The sequence below is a fragment of the Cynocephalus volans genome, chromosome 6 (assembly GCF_027409185.1).
Source record: "Cynocephalus volans isolate mCynVol1 chromosome 6, mCynVol1.pri, whole genome shotgun sequence".
Taxonomy (NCBI): domain Eukaryota; kingdom Metazoa; phylum Chordata; class Mammalia; order Dermoptera; family Cynocephalidae; genus Cynocephalus; species Cynocephalus volans.
This window is the reverse complement of record NC_084465.1, coordinates 53,692,910-53,716,640: the sequence shown is the minus strand read 5'-3', so window position 1 is coordinate 53,716,640 and position 23,731 is coordinate 53,692,910. Positions and strand designations below refer to the sequence as shown.

At 38.0% G+C, this 23,731-nt stretch overlaps 2 protein-coding genes across 3 annotated transcripts in view; one reads left to right on the top strand and one right to left on the bottom strand.

The window, feature by feature from the left end:
• Window positions 1–2,929: 2,929 nt before the first annotated feature.
• On the bottom strand, window positions 2,930–6,204 carry LOC134380915 (uncharacterized). Its single transcript, XM_063101041.1, has 4 exons — window positions 6,141–6,204; window positions 5,936–6,022; window positions 4,617–5,604; window positions 2,930–2,983 (listed from the first exon to the last, which is right to left on the bottom strand). The coding sequence occupies exons 1-3, from the start codon at window positions 6,202–6,204 to the stop codon at window positions 4,826–4,828; spliced, it is 930 nt and encodes a 309-aa protein (XP_062957111.1). The 3' UTR covers window positions 2,930–2,983; window positions 4,617–4,825.
• The window catches only part of MAGI2 (membrane associated guanylate kinase, WW and PDZ domain containing 2), a 1,312,517-nt gene continuing 1,294,776 nt past the window's right edge, over window positions 5,991–23,731 (top strand). For both annotated transcript variants that reach the window (XM_063101323.1, XM_063101322.1), the window contains exon 1: window positions 5,991–6,577. In XM_063101323.1, coding sequence (XP_062957393.1) covers window positions 6,277–6,577 — 301 coding nt within the window. In that variant the 5' untranslated portion in view covers window positions 5,991–6,276. The remainder of the gene's footprint in view (window positions 6,578–23,731) is intronic.

Sequence of the window (23,731 nt, the reverse complement as noted above, 5' to 3'; positions counted from 1 at the left end):
GGGGAAAGAGGGCAGGATAAGAACACAAGTATTCATCATATTCTCCAAGACATCTATGACACTTAAAATTGTTAAAAGCAAACCATGCCATACAGAATAGTGTTTGAAGAATTTTGAAAAATTATTAAAATTAGTAGAATTAGAATTACATTCTCATTCCCTCCAAATGTTCATCAGCATTTTTGCTTCCAAATAATCTGGCTAAGGAAGCATGATGAACTTTTCTCTGAATTTCTTGAAATATGCTTTTCCAAAAACTAGAAAATACATCTGACTGTTCCTTACTATTTTGAAATATAATACATTCATTTACTTCACACAACATCCCTTTCACCTACAAGTGTTTTCACTACTGATAAAAATTAAGCCCATGATAGTATTGTTCTTTTGTTTCTTCTTTTACTTTCTTGTAATTGAAACTGTTGTCATTTTAAATCAATAATAAAATGGGAAAAAAATACACAGGATTAGAATATGGTCAGTGCACATCATATTAAAATATGTATGGAACATTCAAAATTTAATTTTAAATTTGTGATGGTAATTAATGGGAAATTGAGGGTATATACCGAGATTAATAGAGAAAAAAGGATAAATTAAAACATGCGTTTTGAAAGGAGATGAAATATATTAAGAAAAAACAGAAGCAGTTACAAACAGAAAGGTAAGAGATAAGTAAACAGTGTTTCATGGAGTTTTCCGTAAGGATGAGTGCATGAAAAAATAGCAAGATGGTTTTAAAAGACTTAAAATTTACAAAGCAGAAAGTGACAGAAATTGAACTACTAACATAAATTTTAAAGGGGAGGAAAGTAGATACAGCGAGTTGGTGGCATAATATCAAAGTACCTGAGTTTTTGAAGTATGTAAAAAAATCTAGTAAGGAATGCATTAAAGTATAAAAGGTATGAGGATGTCTTTTTGAGTTTAGTAAAATGTTAATTGATGAGGAAGGACTGATAAGCACCGAATAAATGGAGAAAAAAACAACAAAAATAAGAGATAATCTCAGATATTGATATTCAAGCAGTATGAATGCATAAAATTGCATAAGAAGGAATATATTTCCAGGTCCAAAATAATATTATTCTGTTTTATTTTAGGCATATATTGAATACAAATAGCAAAAGCATCGCGTTTTTATTAAAATTCTGATTATTATTTGCATAAAATATTGCAATGAATTTAGTCACAGAACAAAAATATACTCATATATATTTTGTCATGTTTTCTCTTGAGCTGGTCAAATTTCTCTACATTTCGTGAACTCCATAGTTAAGATGGAGCAATGATTTAAACTATTTGCTACTGCAATTCTCTTTCTCCATTCTATATATACTGCACAGGCCATGAACTTCATGCAGATGTTATACAAGAACCAAAGTCACATCGTTCAGAACTTTCTAGCAACCAAAATGATTTAATACTCTCATAGATATAAGTAGTCAAAGCCTCCTTCACTGTTTCCTCTCCATGTTCCAGGCAGGATCTTTTGCAGAGGGATATGTGACTGATCGACAGTGATGTTTAAGAGCAAATTCCTGAGATGAAGAGAAGTTGGACAATATATCCCTTCCCAATACTAAGACTAATACTAAGAATTACTAAAATGGTTCTAAGAAATGCAGAAGCACAATCATTGAGCATTAATTCTAAACTAAAATGAAATGGTAGTGGCCTTTTCATGCAAATTTAATTGCTATAAACCTAAAAAATTACAATCGCCCAAATATTTGAGGATTTGAGATAGAGAATTAGCACTATAAATGTAATTTGATAAGACGAAATATGCACCTCTGTGTATGTGTTTTGAGGAGTCTAATCCCCTACATGTGCCCCTCACTAACTTCAAGAGGCCACATTTGATCTTCACATCGGAATAGTTTTTTCCACTGGTTTTTCCTCTCTTCTCTGCCCAGTAAAGGATGTTGTAAATCAAAGTTCGGTGTTTTTCTCTTCTCACGTTTTCCACTCTGCTGGGTAAGACCAATGAGTCAAGGTTTTGAAGTGTCCTCACATATCTCTTTGTAGCCCAAATTCTTTCCAGAACTCGGGCTTGTATTTCCAGTTACTGGACTTAAACTGAGCACACCCATGGAGTCACTGGGCAGGGCCAAGAATGCTAGAAACCATTGGCTAAACATGGCAAAATCATCCTACAACATCTCTTAGGCAAAGTTTGGGGAGTAAGTCATACTTTTTATAATTACAATTATGAACCTAGTATTGGGTGGGATCTAAAATCCACGTGAATATTTAGATGAAAATTGGAGACTTGAAATAAAATTGCTCTTGCTTTGGGGTAGGTGAGTACATTATTGTTAGAGATATTTTGATAGAAAAGTCTGAGAAACTCTGCATTATCTAAGTAAATGTACCTTAAAATATGAATCTGTATTTTTGTGTGACTATTGTAACGGATGTGAAAGAAAGTTTAATAGGAATGTCCACACACACGCTGTAGAGTGGATCAAGTTTGTCCCTCATCAGTACCATCCCACTACCACTATCTCTCAGGCTCCACCCAGAACCAGCGCTGTCCCAAGCTCTTGAAGAATTTGGTTTATTTACCTACCTTCAGTCTCATGGCAAAGTTTCCTTTGTCTTTTCTTCAATATGTTCTCTTATTATCTTAAGACAGTACCATGAGTATAAAGAGATAATCATTTAGTACTATAGCTAAGAGTTCATATTAAGGTGGTGGTCACATAATAAGATTTTAGACACCATTACTTTGGACATATCTGCCATTACATAAAATTTTACTGAGCATTTACATTGTACCAGGTAATGTGCCAGGCACTAAGTATTCAAAAAGATGCATAAGAAAATGGAACCTATCCTTAAAAATCTCACCCATTCTTACAGTGAAAGGCAGATTTGCAAATAAGGAAGTGTCTTAGGAGTCATGTTTCCACAAAGGATACATGGAGATATAAAGGAGAGTTGTGTTGGTAGCAGGAAGAAGATCCAGGAACGGCTTCTGAAAGAAGATGGCCCCAGAGGTATGTCTTAGAGGGTGAGCAAATATAAACCAGACTAACAGAGAGGGGGTATATTTCAGGCAAACGTAGATCACGAAATAGCCTACGGAGCAGAGGAAACCGTAAGCACTTCAGAATGGCTGAAGCAAAGGGTTAGAAAGGGAAGGGGAGACACAGGCCTGAACCTTGGGTAGGATACCTGGGTCAGCTGTCCCGGGCCCCAGACATGGTGGGAGATTCAATACAGGCACTGTAACTCCCTGCCCTAATCTGAACAACATTAAATTTCAATTTTGAAATTTCTGTCTTTAATTATATTCCAAGGGACATACAGTAGATGTTGTAAAAAGGCCTGGTCTTGTTTGTGTTTATCTTGGAGGAGCCACATTACCTCAGTTGCCTTGGGTTCCAATCTCAGAGCTACATGGAGAAATATGATTGGTGACTTAGGAAGGGAGCAGAGGAGGATCAAAGGATGATAAGAGTTTAACTTGGCTGTGTATTTAATGAGCAGCACTGCTGAATTTTAAACAGAAAAAAAGGAGAGGTTTCAGAAGAGTCTCTCTAGAAGCACAATAGAGGTTTCTGAGGTAAAAGGCAGGAAGAAGAAAAAAAAGACCACAATAACATGGGGTATTGATTTTGACAATGCTAACCTTCCCTATCTAGTTTATGATCCCACAGGGGAGCCTTGGGGTGTAAATTATACCTCAGATTTTCTTGCTACTACAGGGAAGAAGCCTGTATTTTAATATTGTATAGGGCAGTCCTTGGAAAATTTCTTAAAGAAAATTAACGTATGTAAAGCCTATAGTACAATATCCAGTATGTAGTTGGAATTTGATAAATATGTTACCCGTGCATGGTGACTTGTAATTCGTGTTAATATGTACATATTCAGTTCTCATTATCAATTTCCATCTAGGATCATGTCTTATAATGCCAAAATCCAACTTCTTTGAGTGACATTGGACTTGCTACAAAGGCTTGCCTGCTCCTGGGCAATGCAGCTCTGGCTTCGGATCCTTGGCTCACTGAACAATCCTCACTAGTTGCAGTTTTCTCAAGTGAAAAAAGACACATAGTTAAACAAATCATCCTTCTGTAAGAGCTCTTCCAGTTCTGACTAAATTTGATTCTCCTCTCCCCCAAACAGTGAGTTACACTTAAGAGGGAAAGAGGAAGGAAATTATCATTTTGAACGCCTACCCAACCGTGCCAGGCAAGCGCTTCGCATGTTTTACGTGATTTTTGTCCTCACCACAGTCCCAGCAGATTAGTATTTTTAACCCTACAAGGCAAATAAGGAAACTGAGGCTCAAAAAGATCAAGCAGTTTACTCAAGATCACATTCTTGGTGAGCAGCAAAGCCTGTATTTAAACCCGCTCGCTCTGTTTGGGCTGACTGAACATTTATCTGTACTGCATGCCTCCCACACCACCTTCATGTCAGACATCGAGAATCCTAACTGCTCAAAGCTTTTCGTGCTCTGCTTTAAAGATGAGGGGGTGTGCGACATTTTTTTTTTTTTTTTTGTCTGAAACGTATCAGTTGAAAGTTGAGGAAATGAAATTCATTTACCAGTTACAGGATTTCCACCCCCCACCCCCCCATCTCTCCCAATGTCTCACACCAAGTTAGCATTCGAGTGAAACTCAGCAGCGCTCCGGCATCTTCCCCCACCCCCTCTTCCAGGCGCCTCCTGGCCGCAAACTTGGTGAAGGGACAGGAGAACGGGTCGGGGCCAGCGAGCTGAGTTCCTGCTCTGACTGGGCGCTATTTCCCCCCTCGGAGCCTTCTGTCCTTTCTCTGTCGTTGGGGCGTGTTGGGCCAGGTCGTGTTAAGATTTCTTCCCGAGGTACGAGTCTGGCTGTGGTGGCTTTCCCGGGCGGGGGCGTGCCCCTGCCTTCCCTCGGCCGCAGGTCGCGGGTAAACCGGCTATTTCTCTGCGGAGGTTGCTCACGGCAGCCGCCACCCCCGTAGCCTTAGTCTTCACGCTTCTCCTACCGAGGAAAAGTGAAGCTCCTGACCCTAGTGCCCCTAGAGTCGCCTTTGACCGGGCAACCCAGCCCTGGGCTAAGTCCCGGTTCTGGCAGGACGCGCGGGCGGCGCCCGCAGCGGAGAATATGTGACGCGCTTCAGTCCCCGCAGTCAGGGAAACCAGCTTCCAGTTCTCCAACTTTCCCCTTCTCGCAAGGGGAATTCGGAGAACTTCGCGACGAATGCGTGGCTGTCCAAGTGAAGAGCGGAAGGTCTCTACACAGCGAACGCCCCCGACCCCCGCACAGGCTCGCGGCTCAGAGATCTTCCCCGGCCGTTCCCCGTCGGGGTCCCCTCCCCAGCCCTTTCTCACGGCAGGATCCGGCGCCGGGAGGCTCGCAGCGCCCGCGACGGGGCAAGCAGGCTCCAGGCGCGCCAGCTGTCCGGGCCCCGCTATTTCTGCTCCATCGGAGCCGGGGTCGGAGGAGTCAGGGTGTCCTCCCGGTGCAGCAGCCGAGCGCACCGCCGGCCGCAGGGAGACTGAAGAAAGGTCCGCACTGGGCTCGCGGCCCTTCCTGCCGGCCTCCCCACTCCGGGCCTCGGCTCCCCTCCTTCCCGACTCCCGCCTCCTCCCGTAGGCTGCCAGGCGGACCCAGCCTGCCTCTCTCAGCCTTCACTACCGGGTCAAGCTGCGGGGGGAGGGAGGGAGGGAGACAGCCGCGAAGCCCTCCCTGCTCCCCACCCGGCGCGCCCCTCCTCCCTCTCCAGCGTGCTCCCTCCTCCCCTCCTGCCAGTACAGTACAACTAGTGCACACTCACGCGCGCGCGGACCCTGCCGGTGCCACTGCAGCTGCCATGGATATCAGCTAACAACACACACCCAGGCGCGCGCGCGCGCTCCCACTCGCACCACGCAGGAGTGGCCCCCGGCATCCCTACCCTCCTTCCCCACCCCCACCCCAGCGCTCACCAGCTCGGCGACTGCTCGCTCTGGTCGCTGCTGCCGCCGCCGCCGCCACCGCCACCACCACAGCTTCCTCTGCTGCGGGGCCACAGCCTTGAGTGTCATTCAAGGGACAGCACAACCTCACCCAGGCTCTCCTACCTCTGCCCAGCTGTCCCTCTCATCCTCCCCCTTCCTCGTCCACGCTCCATCCAAAGAAGAGGGAAAGCACCGGACAGAGCGGGGGAGAAGGCAAAGTCTGCTCTTCTCACCCCTTGGCCCCCTTGCTCCTCCATCCTCATTCTCTCACCACCAATCCCCTCTACCCCGAAGGAACCCCAGGAACTGAGTCGACTCACCTCACTGCCATGTCCAAAAGCTTGAAAAAGAAAAGCCACTGGACTAGCAAAGTCCATGAGAGTGTCATTGGCAGGAACCCGGAGGGCCAGCTGGGCTTTGAACTGAAGGGGGGCGCCGAGAATGGACAGTTCCCCTACCTGGGGGAGGTGAAGCCCGGCAAGGTGGCCTATGAGAGCGGCAGCAAGTTGGTGTCGGAGGAGCTGCTGCTAGAGGTGAACGAGACCCCCGTGGCGGGGCTCACCATCAGGGACGTGCTGGCCGTGATCAAACACTGCAAGGACCCCCTCCGGCTCAAGTGTGTCAAGCAAGGTGAGCGCGGCGGCTAGTCCAGTGCTTCTGCCAAGCGGTGGGACCGCTCAGGGCGCAGGGCAACGGAGGGGTGGGCGCGCATGTGGAAAGGGGTGTGTTGCGCGATGGTGGGGTGGGGTCGAGAGAGGACTGGCAGGGCAAGTGAGCTTTCTGGGTATCTGACTGAGGGGCTAAAGGGAAGAGAGAGGCAGGTTGAGGTGTGCCGTGCAACTTTGTTTGCGCAGTTAGACCCTCCCTTTTGGAAGGTGTTCGGCCTTGTTTGTCCTCCTCAGAGCTCCAGGGCAAATTGAATGTGCGTCAGTGGCATCACCCGCAGTGGATGGAGAGCTTTTGGGGAAGGAAGGAGGGAAGGGAGGGAGGCAGGGAGAGAAAGGAGGACAGAGCAACTTGAGGGTGCAGCAGCATCACCGGCGGGGCTGGGGGGAGCTGAGAGTGATGGGGGGATCTGAGAACTGCGTCCAGTGTTTCGGGAGCTGGGTTGGAGACGCCTCGGTCCCCAGTCGTCCCCTAGGGATCCCTGAGCCACTGGCTGGCGAGGAAGGGAAGGGGCACATTGCTTTGGGCGCTTTGACGGATCTTCTGTAACTTTTTCCCTGCTTCACTCCGCTGTCCTCCTCCCCCGCCCACGGTCGTGTCATGTGGGCACCGCGCGTCACGTGTGCACTGACTAACCCCGGCGCTCACCCCTAGCCAGCCCGCGGGAGGAGGCTCCGGAAGAAGGCGCGGCGCTAGGAGCGCATTCTAGTGTTGCGGGGTCGAGGGGAGAGGAATGGTTCTCGGAATGTACTTTATTCGGGAGTTACCCCCGTTAAGTGGAGGTCCTCTGTGGTTGATTTAGGGGGCGTGTTTCTGCGGAGGAGTTGGATGGAAATGCCAGCTGGTCACAGCTCAGGCACCCTCAGTTCCAACCTGACTTTGATGAGCCTCAGTTGAAAGCTGTGATATGAACTTAGAGAGACTGGAATCTTACAAAACTCTCACTAACTCTGTCTTTGCTTGCAAGAAAATTATGGTCTCGAAGGAGGAAAGAGTGAGATAAAAGTTTGGATAGAGGACAGCTTTAAGTAGAATGAAGTACTGTATCTGTTTTCCACATTCGATTGCGTACCTATTTGTAGCTCACATGCACATTTCATGTGCAGTATGTAGGCGTATGTGCGGCACGTGCTTTTCAATCTAAGGGTTTGTTGTTGTAGTACATGTTACATTGTCCTGACCCAAAGGTGGAATTGAGCACGTCGTTGCCTGCATTTTGAACAACCACTTAATCCTATGGCACGGTCAACTACCAAGAAATGCTCTTAGGTAGATGTTCCTCACCATAAAATTATTCTCTAAAAAAACGTGTTTAAAAGAGAAAAAGAAGTCTCAGGCAAAGTTTCTTAAATGCATATTGCCATACAAGAAAATGTTTTTATTGGGAATTCTTGTGTATTAATAGCTGATGACTTGAGATAGGCTAATGCAAACATTTGCTTGTAAGTCAACATAACTCAATACTAGTATGACACCCAAGAGTTAGGTAGGAAGGCTAATAGAGTATCCCGGTGTTTTTCAAGAGCACACACTTAAGGCTCAACGAAAAAAAAAAAAATCACATTAACCTGTTTGATGTCATGATGCTATCTGATATAAGGCAATAGATATAAATGTGAAATTCTGGCTTTGGGTCCAAGAAATCTACAACACAATTAAGCACCATGGTTTTGCTGGCAGTAAGTTTAATATTTGTGATGAAAAGTGGATGCAAAAGTTAGTGCATTGATAAATTGGACTAATAATAGTGTCCTACTAAGGGAGGTGATTGTCCTATTAGAGTTTGCGATGACCATCACATCTTAAATGTATTCAATTCTGAACACTACATATTGAGCTAGACCTTGGCAAACTAACAGTAGGAAGCAATAATGGGTCCAAAAGAGAAAAAAAGAAAATTTGGGGGTATTTTAGACATAAATGGGTCTTTAAAAAGTTCATGGAAAGATTTGCATTATCTTTTAGTTCTATTTTTCTACAAACTTTTTGAAGTACCTGCATATTCTATGAAATTCAATGGAAAGACTTAATTTGGGAAAGCGAGGGCAGGAAAGCTGTTATTAAATATTGAGAAGCTATAAAGTAAGAAAAGGAATTCTGATTATTCTGTGATAGTCTATAAGAATAAATCAAGATGAATCTATAGAAATTTTTAAAGGATGAAGCATCTTTATCTTTATTAAAAAGATTTATATAACAGAGGTTTCCAAAAATTTGTGAGCAACATTGTGAGTTGAAGCTCCCATCATTGTGGGTGTTCATGAAGGGATCAAAATGACTATATGCCATGGATTCCTGAGTAAGATGGGGACCTGAACCAAATATCATTTATATCCTGCCATGATTTGATCCCAGTCTCTGATTGCTCAACTTCTGTGTTATATTTTATTTGGAAGATTCTTTTAGAACTCATGGAATATATGCATTTTATGTAAATAAAATATATATGCATTATATATAAATATATGAAATTATATAGAAATATAAAGTGATATATTTAGGGGAAAATCTCCTTCCATCCTTTATTGACCCTCAGTTCCAGACTTCTCTGGTTCTTTGACGATAGATTGTTGTGATGATGTTCACAGAGCCCCCACAGAAATCTGACTTACCTCTTCCATCGCTATTGACCAAAAAAAAAGAATTGCTTCTTTTGAGGAATATGCAATCCTCTTGTATATTCTTTTACATATAGTGATTATATATATGTGTGTATATATATATATATATATATATATATATATATATACTGTTCCCTTTTCGAAATAATTATTTTCCTTGTCAAATAATATATAAGTTGTTTTTACTTATCATTATAAATAAAGTGGAATTTTCAGAACCTTAATATAGAGCCGGTATGTCTTGGGTTTCAGTACAAATTCACTTGCTGGAAAATCATTTAGAAACCCTTGGCTCAGTAATACTTCTGGAAAGCCAAAACACTAGCATAGCTGAAAAAGTTACACATGGTTTGTTTAGCAGTTGTATTTTTAAAATATTAATGAGATTGATTTTTGAATATTCATTCAGACATTGGAAATTATATGGAAACTACATGCATAATCAAAGCTAAACTAAGGGAGATTTTGTAAAGAAAAGAAGAAATTTAAATAACAAGAATATTGATAAAAAGTGCACCACATGAAATTGCATTGTTCACTCAATTTTTATTTATCTTTTGGAATAATTTTATATTACAGTCATCATTATTTTAAGTTATCATAATTTTAAAAGAAGGTGAGCTACTGGGATTTTAAGGCAGGCTAGAAGGCTAGATACGATAGACATAACACCTTTTTTACGCTGTTTAAATGTCTTAAGAACCTTTTTTAAAAGTTGTTTAATTAAATTCAAGGAATTCCCTTTTTAATTTAAGCTGTCTGTTCTTAATCCACGTGATAATAAGCCATATATAGAAAATACCATTTATTGCCACATCCAATTATTTGTTATAAACTATAGCTTTTTCATTTTTTAATAATAAACTTTCCTCACTAAAGTATTTAATTTTAAAATAGAAGTTCTGTTCTATGTTCTCTTTAATGCATCAGATCCAGTTGAAGAAAGTTTCTTGAGTGATTTTGTGATCTGTGCTGAAGTGCCAAAGGTTTTTCTTCCTCTTCTTCTTTTCTTTAAAGCATGCTGCTAAAGTTCACAGCAGCTAGGTACACAGACCATTGTGTCCTACATTCTTTGCACTCTGGCTGCTAATGTATCTAATACCACATAGGGGCCAACATATCCTGGACTTTTTTTCCATTTAGTGTCTCACAATCGAAAATAAAAGGCAAAAAGGTTTTCTAATTCTTCCCATGTGGAAGATGGACCAAATAAGGCCTTTGGAATTCAGTTCTAGAGAAGATTTACATTGCTCTCCCTCCTATTGCTCCTTTCAAAGATACCTTCAAAAGAAAGTAGATTCACATGTATTAAATGTCATGCTTTCTTCTTGACTGACTTCAGGCTGGTATCATAGATTTAAACCTGTATGCTTCCTTTTGTTCGGAAAGGTAAAAACAAATCATTTTAAATTTTCTGCCAGTTAAGAGTGACTTTCCTCTATAGAAATGTGAGGTATATAAATTTTATAAACAATAGAATTGCTTAAACATTTTGATCAGTTAATTATTTTAGAGATGAAGTATCTTTAATGTTTGGGAACAAGGTTAATAAGACAATTCTCTTTAGGTGTAATTGATGAGGGATGCCACTGTAGTTTTGTGGTAAATGTAGATCATTTAAATGGTATGACCTTGAATGCTTCATATGACTATTTGCTTTTTATGTGCACCATCTTTGCTTTTAACATTTGCACTGTGCAATCTTTTGCCACCCGTTTTATGCTCACTTTCTTTTTTAGTTATTTGAAACTCACACATTAACTTTCATAATGGGAACAAAGTTTTCACATTTGGCATCTCTGATTGCTTGTAGTTTAAACAATGACTTTCAAACGTATAGCAGATCCTGGCAGGATCATTGCCCTCCAGAGGCGGGATAGAGTAGTGGTTAAATGTGCAAGCTTCTAAGTAGAATTTGAATTCTGCGTATACCACTTAGTGCTAGCTATATGAACAAATTATCTGGCCTGGGGTAGTAGTAGTACCTTAAGAATATTAGATAAGTTATATATTTAAATCTCGTCGTGCCTGGCAGGTAATAAGTGTTATGTAAAGTTTGGCAAATGCTGTTCCAAACATATTGGTCATTTGAGCTAGTGATATTATGAAATTATTTTAACTTTCAACATATTTTACTCTTCAGATTAACTGAAAATTATGAAATGATTGACTAATTAGTAGAATTTTCAAGTTGTGTTCTTGATTTTTTTTTTTTTTTTTTTTGGCAGAATAAATCCTTTCCTTGAAAAGCATTTCTTTGAAGAGTAATGTCATTAAAGGCAATGGAACATATTTTCTACCTTTTAGAAAATAATTCCCACTGATGCTACCTTTATGTGTAAAGATCTGCTATTTTATATTTATTTTATACTTTAGCCATAGTTTCTCTTCACCCAGTAATTTGTTCCCTTTGTACCTATATTTTTCCTCCTAAACAGTTGGTCGATTGTTTACTTTAAGCGAGACAAGCATAGACTTCCTATTAGAGTTCATTAATTTAAGTTCAGAAATTTATTTATACTTATATGTATCACGTTTTAAGACAGAACTTTAACTTCTCAGCTAGAAACCATGTACCTCATAAAGAAAAGCAATAATAAAACAGAATTAATTTATAAGTATTCACAGTCAACAATGTATAATAAAAGAAATCAAATCCAGCAAGAAGTATACTTTGCACTTGTGAGAATGACAGTAGCTCAATATAAATAATTCTCTGTGTTAGCACTATTACCAGATGACGCAACCAACAATACCTCTGCTGTTGAATTCGTCCCACCTTAGAGTTCAATAGAAATGTCTACCCTGAAGTTTCCGTGTCCAACATTAATTTCTAAAAATCTTTCTTAGCTACAATCTGTTTATCATGATAGGAATCATGAAAATGAGTTGTACAACTTTTTTGGTATTGTGACTTCTTTATTATTACTCTTTATTTCATTCCATTCTTAGCTCCCTCTCTTCTGTCTCCAGTAAGTACTGATGTGTTATTTCCTTTAATAAAAGTAAATTATGTTATATAGAGAATTTAGTAAATTCATAATTACTGAATTCACATAGTAATAAAAGACTTACATAGGGATATGCATCTGCTAAAAACTGTTGTACAGTGCTCATATCATTGTAGAGAATTAATAAAAATTGCTCCCATTTTTACGCTTATTGACATTTTATCACCTCATTTTAAAAGAACTCCATTTTGAGATTTTATTTTTCAATTTTAACATTTACTTGTACATACTTGTGGAGTACAGTGTGTTGTTTTGCTACTTGCATGTACTGCACAATGATTCATTTAGAGTAGCTCTCATGGTTTTTAATTATTTTTAATTTTTAAAATGTGTGCAAAGTTTAATATATAGTATTGACTGTTTTGGATAGTATGGAAGAAACAGTACAAGTTTTCTTCTTTGACAACTGATTGAATATCAAATGGCATACAATGCATCTATTTTCAAAGATTGATTAGGCTTATGAATACAGGTTTTAAATGAATGATTGCATTTGTTTCAATATTTGAAATAATTATATGGTTTGCTCTACCTGGGAAGACATTTTCCCCATGTAATTGTTACATGAATCCATGTCAAGTTTTGTGTCATTTTCAGTTATTTTGGTTTACATTTTAGAAGAATCACTCTCAAAACCATGGTAGTCATCAAATCAAAAAATAACCAAACACAAATACGAGACAGAAGAAAAAATAAACCATTATAATGTGACGTAAAAGATATTTTATCTATATTGATTTTTGTAATGGCAAAATTTGTAGAAGAAATTTTATAAACCTCTTCACTGCCTTTACTTAAATTCATGCATATGAAATCAGAATTTTTTTCCGAAATACCCATGGATTTTTTAAATGATTCTGTGAAATGAAGTAAGAAGCAGCAAAACTTTTTAACTAAAAATAAAAATGATGTTTATTTTTAAAATCTATTTTTGCATTATATTGTATTTGAAGAGGTTTCTTAAAACATAAGTTTCCCAAATGCTACATTAAATTATTTATATTGCCGCGGATCAAGGGTAGCACAAAAACTGTTTACGTTGTACATCGTTACTAAATAGATCACAGAGAATGTCTCAGTAAAAACGTTTTGTGCAAAAAACAATTATTTATATATTTTAACATTTTTTCATTTTACAGGTGAGCACTGTTGCTTGTCCTATTATTTTGTATTGCTATGCACTTGAAGGTACATACTTAGCTAGAATATATATATATATACATATATATATTATATGAATACGTACATACAAGGATAACAAACACTATAGACACTCACAGATGAATCTAGCAAAATAATCTAAGCTTCTCAAAATCTGATTAGCTGGGTTGCAAGCATGAGCAAGTTTTAGAGATATGAAATGCCCAAAGTTGCATCTGTGAAGCATTCTGATCTGCAAACAAGAATTTCCCTTTTTCTGCAGTTTATGCTGGAAGAATGTTAAAGCAACTCTTTTCTAGACAGTGTTTCATCAAAAAATAGCAAATATTTAGGCTCAAAGGGTCACCAAAACCTCCCCAAAGTCTTGGCGTATTTCCAAAGGGACTCTGAACATGAATAAGGGTAATCTTACCTTTTGGCATGTCAGTAACTTGAAGGGTGGCGGTTTGTTGGTGTTAGGAGTGAGGATTGAAGTGTAAATAAACAGGAGGAAGTTGATCCCCTCTCTGGAAGAGCAAGAATGTTATTGAAGATGCTCTTATTTCTCTGCAGTTAAGATACTGAAACCTTCTTTCTTAGTGTTTTTTTTTTTTTTCTGAAATATTATCTGTAGCTGGATTATCTCTTCTGCTTTGATTGGAAGTACCTATGCTTTCCTTTTCTTCATTTCAGTGTGAGAATCACCTTAATGAACAACAGATTTATTCTGCTTGGTTGTATACATGGAATGCACACATACACATGTGCACACAAGCACACACACACACACACACACACACACACAGATTTTTCAAACTCCAAGGTTCAATGCTAGTTTTTAACTCAATAACCCCACGAAGGAACTTGTACACATAAGGATACATCTTTATTTTAGGAAAAACAGTTATGTAAAATTATTCCATGTGTGACAAATCCAGCTGAAAACCTTACATACTCACCCATCAATATTCAACTGTGAGTGATATTTTTAATCCTTATTAGCTCTGATAATGGGAGACCATAAAAACAATGAAATCAAGTACCTAAATGATTTCTATCTTTCATATATATCAGTTGTTAAGAAGTAATAATAAGTCAGATTTAATAGTGTGGATTTTGGTTATTATTCTCTGTATCACAAAGTGGCTGATGGACTACATAATGCACAGAATAATGTCCTAATGTTAATGTTACAAAAGAAGGGGCAAGGACAAGGGGCACGCTTATTCAAAAGCTGAATAACATATTCGCAGAATAGTTTAAATTGTGTCCGTTTATATGTTTCAGAGTAAGATGAGAGACCTGGATCCAATATTACCAATATTTTGTATATTGAAATTCTAAAGAAATAATCATCTGCAAATAAGTTAAATGATGACTAACTTATAAGTGCTTAGCTGAAATATAGGTACTGGAATTGCTTTACCTAGAAATTAAAAATGTAAAGAAAAACTAATTTTAACTAGCAAGGATACTAAGAGGTTTTGCTATGAAATGAAGAATATACTTTGAATCATATTAATGTTTTAAATTTAAAACCATTTTTCTATGCCAAATTAATTCACTATGAAATGCTATTGTATATGAATTTTTGTAAAGTGCATATATACTATAAATCAAATATATAAGTATATAAAATTAGTGATATCTTTGGTAGCCCAAACGATATGCTAAGCTACTATGAATCAAGAAAATGCCTTTTTATATTCTTATACCAATTCTTTCTTTTAGAATTAATTGGAAAGTTTTCATTGTCTACTGTGAATGCTACCCTTTATCCTTGGGGAAATGGACTTTTTAACATTGGCTAAGGAGATGCTTTGATTTAGCTGAGTATCTTTTCAGATAAAACATAGAAAGCTACGAAGTTATTAAACGGTTGGTTGTCCACCTAGAATGCATTTCTTCTCCTCCCCCACTTCCTTACTATCAGAATGCCAATTTTGTTTAAGTATTCACATGTTGATACACTGATATGTGTTTCATATCAGGTTGTCCTCACTTCAAGGGGATGAACATAGACTAGTCTAAACCAAATAAGGTTATGAAGGAAATTTCATCTCATCGCCAGTGACTGCCTTAGGAAATGGCTTATAACCAGTTCTTAAGTAATGAACAGTAAGGTGAATACCCTTAGGGACGTTCTGAGAAATTTCTTAGTAAAGTAAGATTTAAGAAAGAGCATTCACTTTTCTGTCTGTGGAAGTTGTTGCACATGGAGGCAATGCCTGAAGCCACTGTGGCCGTCTTGTGATTATGAAGAGAGCTAGCCAAAAGTTGGCAGATGGCAGATCAGAAGATAAAAAGGTAGTGGCTCCTTGATGAACTGCTGAAATAATGAACCTAGAACTAGCCTTATGTCTGGACTTCTTTTATTGAAGTATATATGTACAAGGTACTTAAGCCATTTAGACTGGGTTTTCTGTTACTTGCAGCCAAAATCATTCTGATTTATATAACTGTAAAATGGTATAAGAACAGATATTTTATTCCTATTTCATTGTTTTGGGGAGTATTGCTGAAGATCTTCTTTCAAAAAGGGAGTTAATTTTGGAGAATAAATCAAGATGTGTTTTCCTGTTACATAAGCTCAGTCAAATTCTAGTATATCTCCATTACCTCATTCAATTTTTCTCTGGTAGGACTTCTGTTTTAAACTACAGAAACTTTTTACTCTTCTGAAACAAAATATGTGGGAATACAAATTTATTTTAACATTATTCAAAATAGAACATAACCGAGATGGCAAATCAGCTACAAAAACATACCAACAATGCATGCCAAAACCAACTTGAAATATTTTTGAACTATACAGTGTTTACAAATGTCTATGCCATTGATTCAGGAGTGTATGTAGTTATAAACTGACTCATCAAAATGTTCCAACTCCATTTTTCCAGAGCTAGAATTCATTTACTTATTATTCAACAAGCATTTATTGGTAACCTATTCCATGGCAGGCATTGAGGAGAGACCAGTGATAGAAAGATGAATAAGACATCATATATACCCTCAAGTAGTTCACTATGTGGTACCTCTTGCATGAGCTGAGTCAAAAGTTATTATGAGAAGTTTCTTTCTGTCTTCTAAAGATGCTGTTTATAATGTACTCAGAATGAAAGGTAAGAAAACAGAACACGTTGGAGAAGAAATAGGGGTTAAGAGTTCTTAATATTCTACAGTATGGATTGCAGTTCAAATAGTTTCATAAGCTCTGTGTGTTTATATTTTTATGTTGTGCTTATGTTCCAGGCACTGTGCTAAAATCTTCATTCCTGCCCTCCCCAACCCCCAGGAATTTCAAAGTGCATTGTAATAGTTAAGAGTCTGGAGCTTTGGAGACAAACAGATGTGGATTCCAGCCATAGCTCTGCCCCACAAGAGTGAATTGAAAACGATTATTTTACTTCTTTACACACCATTTCCATCCTCTGTAAAATAGGTATCACTACAGAACCTACTTCATAAAGATGATATGAGGGCAAAATGTTATAATGCCTACAACATGCTTAACCCAGGGCCAAGAAGGTAGTATAGGCTCAAGAACCACTTACTATTATTGTAATTACATATATAATTAATAGCATTTGTATTATATATTAATGTTCTATTTGGTTAGTAATTCCTATAAACAAGAATTTCCAATACAATAAATGTTTCAAAAAACCTGTGCCTAGCAGAAAGGCACATGTTTTTTCCTAGGGTTTCAAGCAACGTTTTATGGAGAAAAGAATACTTGAGTAGGTGGTCAGGTGAGGAAGGCAGGAGAATTCTTCCAGAGTAAAGGCACAGAGGCATTGATATTGACAGATTCAAGGATTGTGATAAAGAGTTTCCAAATATTAAAGTATAGAATTTAATATAGAAGTAGTGAGAAATTAGCTTGGGGTATTAAATGTGGGCCAAACTATCATACAGAACTGAATGGTGAGCCACTGAATATTTTTACCATTATTATTAATACCAAACATTGATTCAGTGCTTACTATATGTCAGTCAGTGTTCTAAGCACTTTAAATATGTTAACTTATTTAATCTTCATATGATTCTATAAGATAGCTACTATCATTAACCTCATCTTGCAAATAAGGTAACTGTAACCTAGAGAGATTAAGGAAATTGCCTAAAGCTGCATAACAGCAGAGCCAGGATTCAAACCAAACAATGCTCTTAACAACTGTGCTAGCTTGCCTCTCAGTGTTTGAAAGGTTTTAAGAACAGGGCTGCCAAGGTCATATGCAATGAAGAGACCTAATTAAAGGGGGTTGAAGACACAGACAAGAAGACCATTAGGAGCCTACAAAATTATCAAGAACAGAGCTTTTGAAGTCTTTGACTACAATAATGATGGTAGGAATGGGAAGAGGAGGTTGAGTCAAGAAATACGTAGATGTTAAAATTATCAGAACATGTGATGGGTACAGAAAAAACAAAAGGAGCTTCACTTGACTTTCTGGTCTGCTAGGTGGTGTCAATCTAATTAAGACAGAGACTAGAGGCAAGGGGCAGATTTGAGTGAAGGCAGTTCTATTTGGGATATATTTAATTCAAGGTGCCTGAAAAGATTTCAATAGGCATTTGACTATCCCAGCAAAGTCAGTAGAATGGTTGGGACTGAATGTGCAGATGGATCAAAGAATATAAGATATCCAACAAGAGTGTGTAAAGAAACAAACAAACAACAAACAAACAAACAAACAAACAAAAAAACCCAGAAATGCTGTGACATCTAAATTTGAGAAAAAGACAAGGAATCCCAGGAAGAAAACTAAGACTGTAATCAGAGCAGTCTTAATATTGTGTGAGTGGTAAATACACTGATAAATACAGCAGAAATGGTGAGAAAAATAAGGTCTGGAATGTTTCCATTGCATTTGGCAAAAATGGAGGTCACCCTTATTTGGTGCCATTTCAGTGGAGTGGATAGCACAGTATAGCCAGATGTCACAGGGTTGAAGAGTGAACAGGAAGTGAAAAAATGGAAATAGTGTACATATGGTACTCCCTCAAGAAACTTGCTTAGTAGTAAAGGGAAATAGACAGTTGCTCTATGAGGAATGCATGCGTAAGAGGGATTAAGGATGTGTGTATGTTATGATAGAAGAGACTTGAGCTTGGATTTCTGTATCTGCCACATAAATATGCTTTATCCCATCAATATAAAAATATTCTAGCAAATTAAAATCCTTTGACCAACAGAATAAATAATTATTCATTATTTTTTGTTTTGTGTCATGCTTAAACTGGGTCTTGGAATTTAAACAACAATAAGGATTAGACCCCACATTCCAATAATACAGGATAGAAGGAGAGACAATCAAGTACAAATCTAACTTTAAAATACTGTGTTTAGTGTAATACAGAAATAAACTGCTTTTATAGCACATAGGAGGGACAGGAAGAAGCGGAGGAGGATAATATAAAGGGTGTGGATCTTGGAGTCTGAGGATTTCCAGTCCCAAATCTATTCCTGTTCCTTCCTTATGGTGGGATTAACTTTTCTCAGCCCCAGTCTCTTGTGTTACCGGGTGGTTGTTAGAATCAGAGAGGATAATGCAGGTGGAAATCTTTTGAAAAACTTTTAGTGCGGTTCAGTTGGAAATACTACATGGAAAAGGAAGATGGTGAGCGAAGGTGGGGGATGCTTCACAACATAAGTTATCTTTGAGACTGTCTCTAAAGCTTGAGTAGGAAATCAGGAGGAGAGGTGTGGAAAGCAGAGAGAAGAGCGTGACCAAAGGTGGGAGAGGGTGGAAATGATCCTCTTGTGCAGAAAACAAAATATAGACAAGTAAGGTCACAGAAGGTGTACCTGATTACTTCTGGTGGCAACTGAAGTTTTTTCAGAAGGGACATTTGGAGTCATATCAGGGAAGGTCTTAAATGAAAACCTAAAGACTTTGGACATTATTCTTGAGGTGGGTAATACCACTGAAGGTAAACAAAAAACAGAAAACACTGAAGGTGTTTGAGCAAGGGAGAAACACAATCAAAGTGGTTGGGGTTTTTGTTTTGTTTTTTGCTCTGGGGGGGCTTTTGGGGAGGGGGAGATGTGTGCAGGGAGGAAATTGGGTTCGAGGTTTGCATTGAGGGGAAAAAAGAAAAAAAAAAACAAAAAACTGAGATCAAACCCTAAAGTCTGGCATCAGTCCTGGGAATGGAGGGAGGGGGTGACCTTGAGACACATTTTGGAGGTGGGGTAAGTAAGAATTTACAACTAATTGGATGGGAGATAGTAGAGAAGAGGAGGCAGCAGGCAAAATGCTCTTAGATTTCTGACTTGGGGGTGGGTATGTGGAGTAGACGAAGAAGCCATTAACTTCAGAGATTAAAATTTAATCTGCAGGGGAAATGGTTTCAGGCTGTTCTAGAAAGAGAAAATTGCCATGTTTGAGAACTGCAGAAGCAGCAGCAAGCTACTTTCAGAATACTGTGGCTCTTCGTGCATAAGTAATATGAGGGTACTTTAAACAGTTAATGGAAAGATTCACATTATCTTTTAATTCTATTTTTCGATGAACTTTTCGAAGCACCCTCGTATGATTATATTCATGCAGTCGTTATCACTGATATTTTACCTAAAACAATTTAAACTAGGGATAGTACGTTAACAGAATTAAGTCAGAAATGGTTTATTTTATATTTTTTGCAGATCTTCTTCTTCCATTTTGCTCCAATTAATATTACTCAAAGAATGGAGTGTGTAGAATGAGTGCCCAGTAGTATGATGTGTTTGGGGCGTCTGGCAGCTTCTGATGTTTGAACATTGTTGATCACATATGTCTAGAGCTCACAGAATTGCTGGACCTACAGTTTGGAGAGCTAAAATACAGTAATTGCTGTAGCCCTGCAAGGAGCTATGGTTCCCTTAGGAAAGCACTGATGATAAGGAGAGGCCAAGAGTAGAAATTTGAGGAATTCCTATATTTAATAGGCCTGCACATATAGTCTTCTTTATTAGTATTTCTAATGAGGGCGGGGAGAGGTGAATGTACATCTATAATAATGTACAAACCAATCGTCTTAACTTGGGTTTTTCTTAATGTGCATCATGTAGGATAGATTTATGTGTGTGTGTGTGTGTGTGTGTGTGTGTGTGTGTGTGTGTGTGTGTGTGTGTATATATATATATATATATATATATAAACTCCTGTACCTGTTAAGCACTGGCAATAACATTTCTATTTTATTAACAAGCCAAATACAAACAATGAAAGCAAGAATTCTGTCTTCAACAGTACTGCCTTTGTCAGCTGTATGTTTTTAGTCTTAATTTAAAGGTTGCAGAAGCTAAACAGTTCTCCACTTTCTGATTCTGTGTGTTGCTATTTTAAGACCAATCTCTTTCACTATTGCTGTGATGTTCTAGGCTATATTTGGAGTAAACTTGAAAATGCAAACTTTTCTCTAAGTTGTACTAAAAATTCTTCATTGAGACTATGTTTGTAGTAAATTACCTTCCTCTGACATGTTAAATTATTCAAATATTTCCATATGGCGATGTTTAGAATATGCATCTTTTTGAAAACTCAGTTCATTATGTATGTGGATATCAAAACACCATGCTGTACTCCTTAAAGGTATATAATTTCAATTAAAAAAAAAAACTTCGTTCTTAGGTAGCTTCTCTAGTTCAAGGTCCCGGAAATAAAGAATGAAATATTTTGAACAGTATGTAATATACAGTTTTATTATATATTAAGAAAATGGCATCTATGTCCTCATATCTGAAAGTTCATTTAATTTATCCAGTATTGGTTGGTGTGTGAGAATTAGATCCAGGTTCTCCTGATTCTTAATATCCTAACAAAAAACTCACTTATTTTAATTTGCTACAACAATGGTTTGCCAATGAAGTTATCAAATATGTCACTTGAACTAGACCTGGATCTCATCAAGGGCAGGACTGCATCTAATTCATATATGTTTCCTCAGTACCTGGAATGATGCCTGAAGATATGTAGAAAGTTTTGAAAACATTCATTGAACAAATGAATGATAAAGGTCATCTTTCCCTATAATAATCTTTTTCAGACACATTATCAGAGTTTTCCAAAGAAACATAACCAATATAAGAGAGACAGAGAGAGACAGAGAGAGACAGAGAGAGATAGATTATAAAGAATTGGCTCATGCAGTTATGGAGACTGACAAGTCTTAAGATCTGAGAGTGAGTTAGCAAACTGGAGACCCAGTAGAGCTGATGGTATGTTCTAGTCTAAAAGCCTGCAGACTTGAGATCCAGGAACAGCAGATGTTTCAGTTCAAGTATGAAAGGAGGAAAAAACTGATGTCCCAATATGAAGGCAGTCAGGCATGAGAAATTGTCTCATCATGGGAAGTCAGGCTTTTATTCTATTTAGGCTTTCAACTGATTGGAAGAGGCCCACCCACATTAGGGAGGGTAATCTTTACTCAGCATACTGATTTAAATGTTAATCTTATCCAAAAGGAATCTCAAAGACACACTCAGAATAGTGCTTGACCAAATACCTGGACACCCTGTGGCCCAGTCAAATTGACACATAAAATTAATCATCATACACATTAAAAACTTCTCTTCATAATTAGCAAATATTATAAATACAGACATTTTAGCCTATAGCTACATCCTTGAAAAATATTTTAAAACAATTGAAATAATTTCTTTTTTAATATACTTAGAGATCGTTATATTATGCTGCAGTAGATTTTTGGCAGTGTGATGAGTACTTACCTCATCCACTATGAGACTTATTTTGCATGAAGAATTTTTTTTTCTTTTCTGAATAGGGTATGATGATGCCCTGTTTTGTTCTGAAATGTGTTTTTGCTCATAATTAATCTAAATTATTTTTTCTCAGTTTATTGAATATCCTTTTAATCCTTACATTGAAACTGTTGTAAAAAGGAATCTGTTTCTGTTTAATTTAAAAGTTATATGGTAAATAGTTTAGAAGTGTGTAACCTATGCTTACTGTGATTCAAAACAGTATGCACCCCATGAAAAGCCAAGTTGCCGAGTCAATTACCCATCAACATTTAAGAGTTTAGCTGCTAATGACAGAGCCGGGATGACATTGCCACAGACCTCCGGTGTCAAAAGACAGATTAGAAATTTAGTGAGAATAAGAGATTTTTCTTTATTTGGAGAATTAAATTGGCTCTTTTGCTCTGGGAGGATTTCACCAAAAATAAAAATGATTTCAGGCTGTTTAAGAAAGAGAAAGTTGCTCTCTTTGAGAACTAAGGAAAATGTAATGGTGGTAGATTAAGAAGTTTATAGTAAATTAGTAATAAAATGGTATTCATGTGCTGTCCCTTTAAAAATATCTTGAAATTGTCTGAGTAATCTGAAATAAGAACTTTTAGTCAAGGAAAACCACAGTACACATTTTTACACTAAGAATATTGTTTTTTTTTGTTTTGTTTTTTCATTTGCTTTGTTCCGCTTGGTGTTTTTATGCATTTTGGCTAACAAGCAAATCAACTAATTTTCTTATTTTATATTTACTTATGGGATATTCCCTGAATTTATTAACGTTGAACTTGGAAGTTCATGTCTAACTCAGCCCTGCACCATAAACATTGCTCAATTTACTTAGGGGCAACTAATAAAAATTATTTAGTAGTAACAATAGCTAGGTTATATTGACAACTTATTATGCTCCAATCATATATGCTGTCTCATGAGACCAGTTTATTAAGCAGGTTTGCTCAAAGGGTGCAAACAAGAAACAGTTAATTTTTTTCTCACCTACCGCTGCCTTGAAGTACACTGTCAGACTTACTGTCCCATCCCCGGACGGCATCTCTGGCCAACCTCATACTGTTTGTTACGTTCATATATTAGAATAGTCTCATTTGGGGATGTAAAAAAAAATGTTCCAAATACAAATTTTAATCTTGCATCCAATCTAATGGTTCTCCCATCTTTTGAGCTCAGTCCCCATCAGGAACTCTGGGAACTGGTAAGGAGAGAGACAAATGTGTTTTTGTTTTCTTGGTTTGCTCCATCTTCTCCCAAACCCAACTTCTTTTGTCTCCTGTGAGGTCAGGGCAAGGGAGGAGGAGAAACAAGAATAAAGAAGCCAAGAGTTGTTTCTCCAGTTTTTTCTAGTCTGCCCATATGTGTTCTCTGTTATGTTAAGCATCCAGATGCTGGTTTTCTGTTATAGAACATATTTGTATGTTCTTAAAAGATACTCGGCCTCCTCATCATCTTCTGCACACCTCACTGTGTCTATTGCAGTGTTTCCTGACAGGGGCAATGGATGCTAAAGACGAGCACTTAAAGTTCCACTGTCAGCTCCTGCCCACTGCTGTACATCTCCAGGCTCTTTCTGTTGCTGTCTCCATGACCCAGC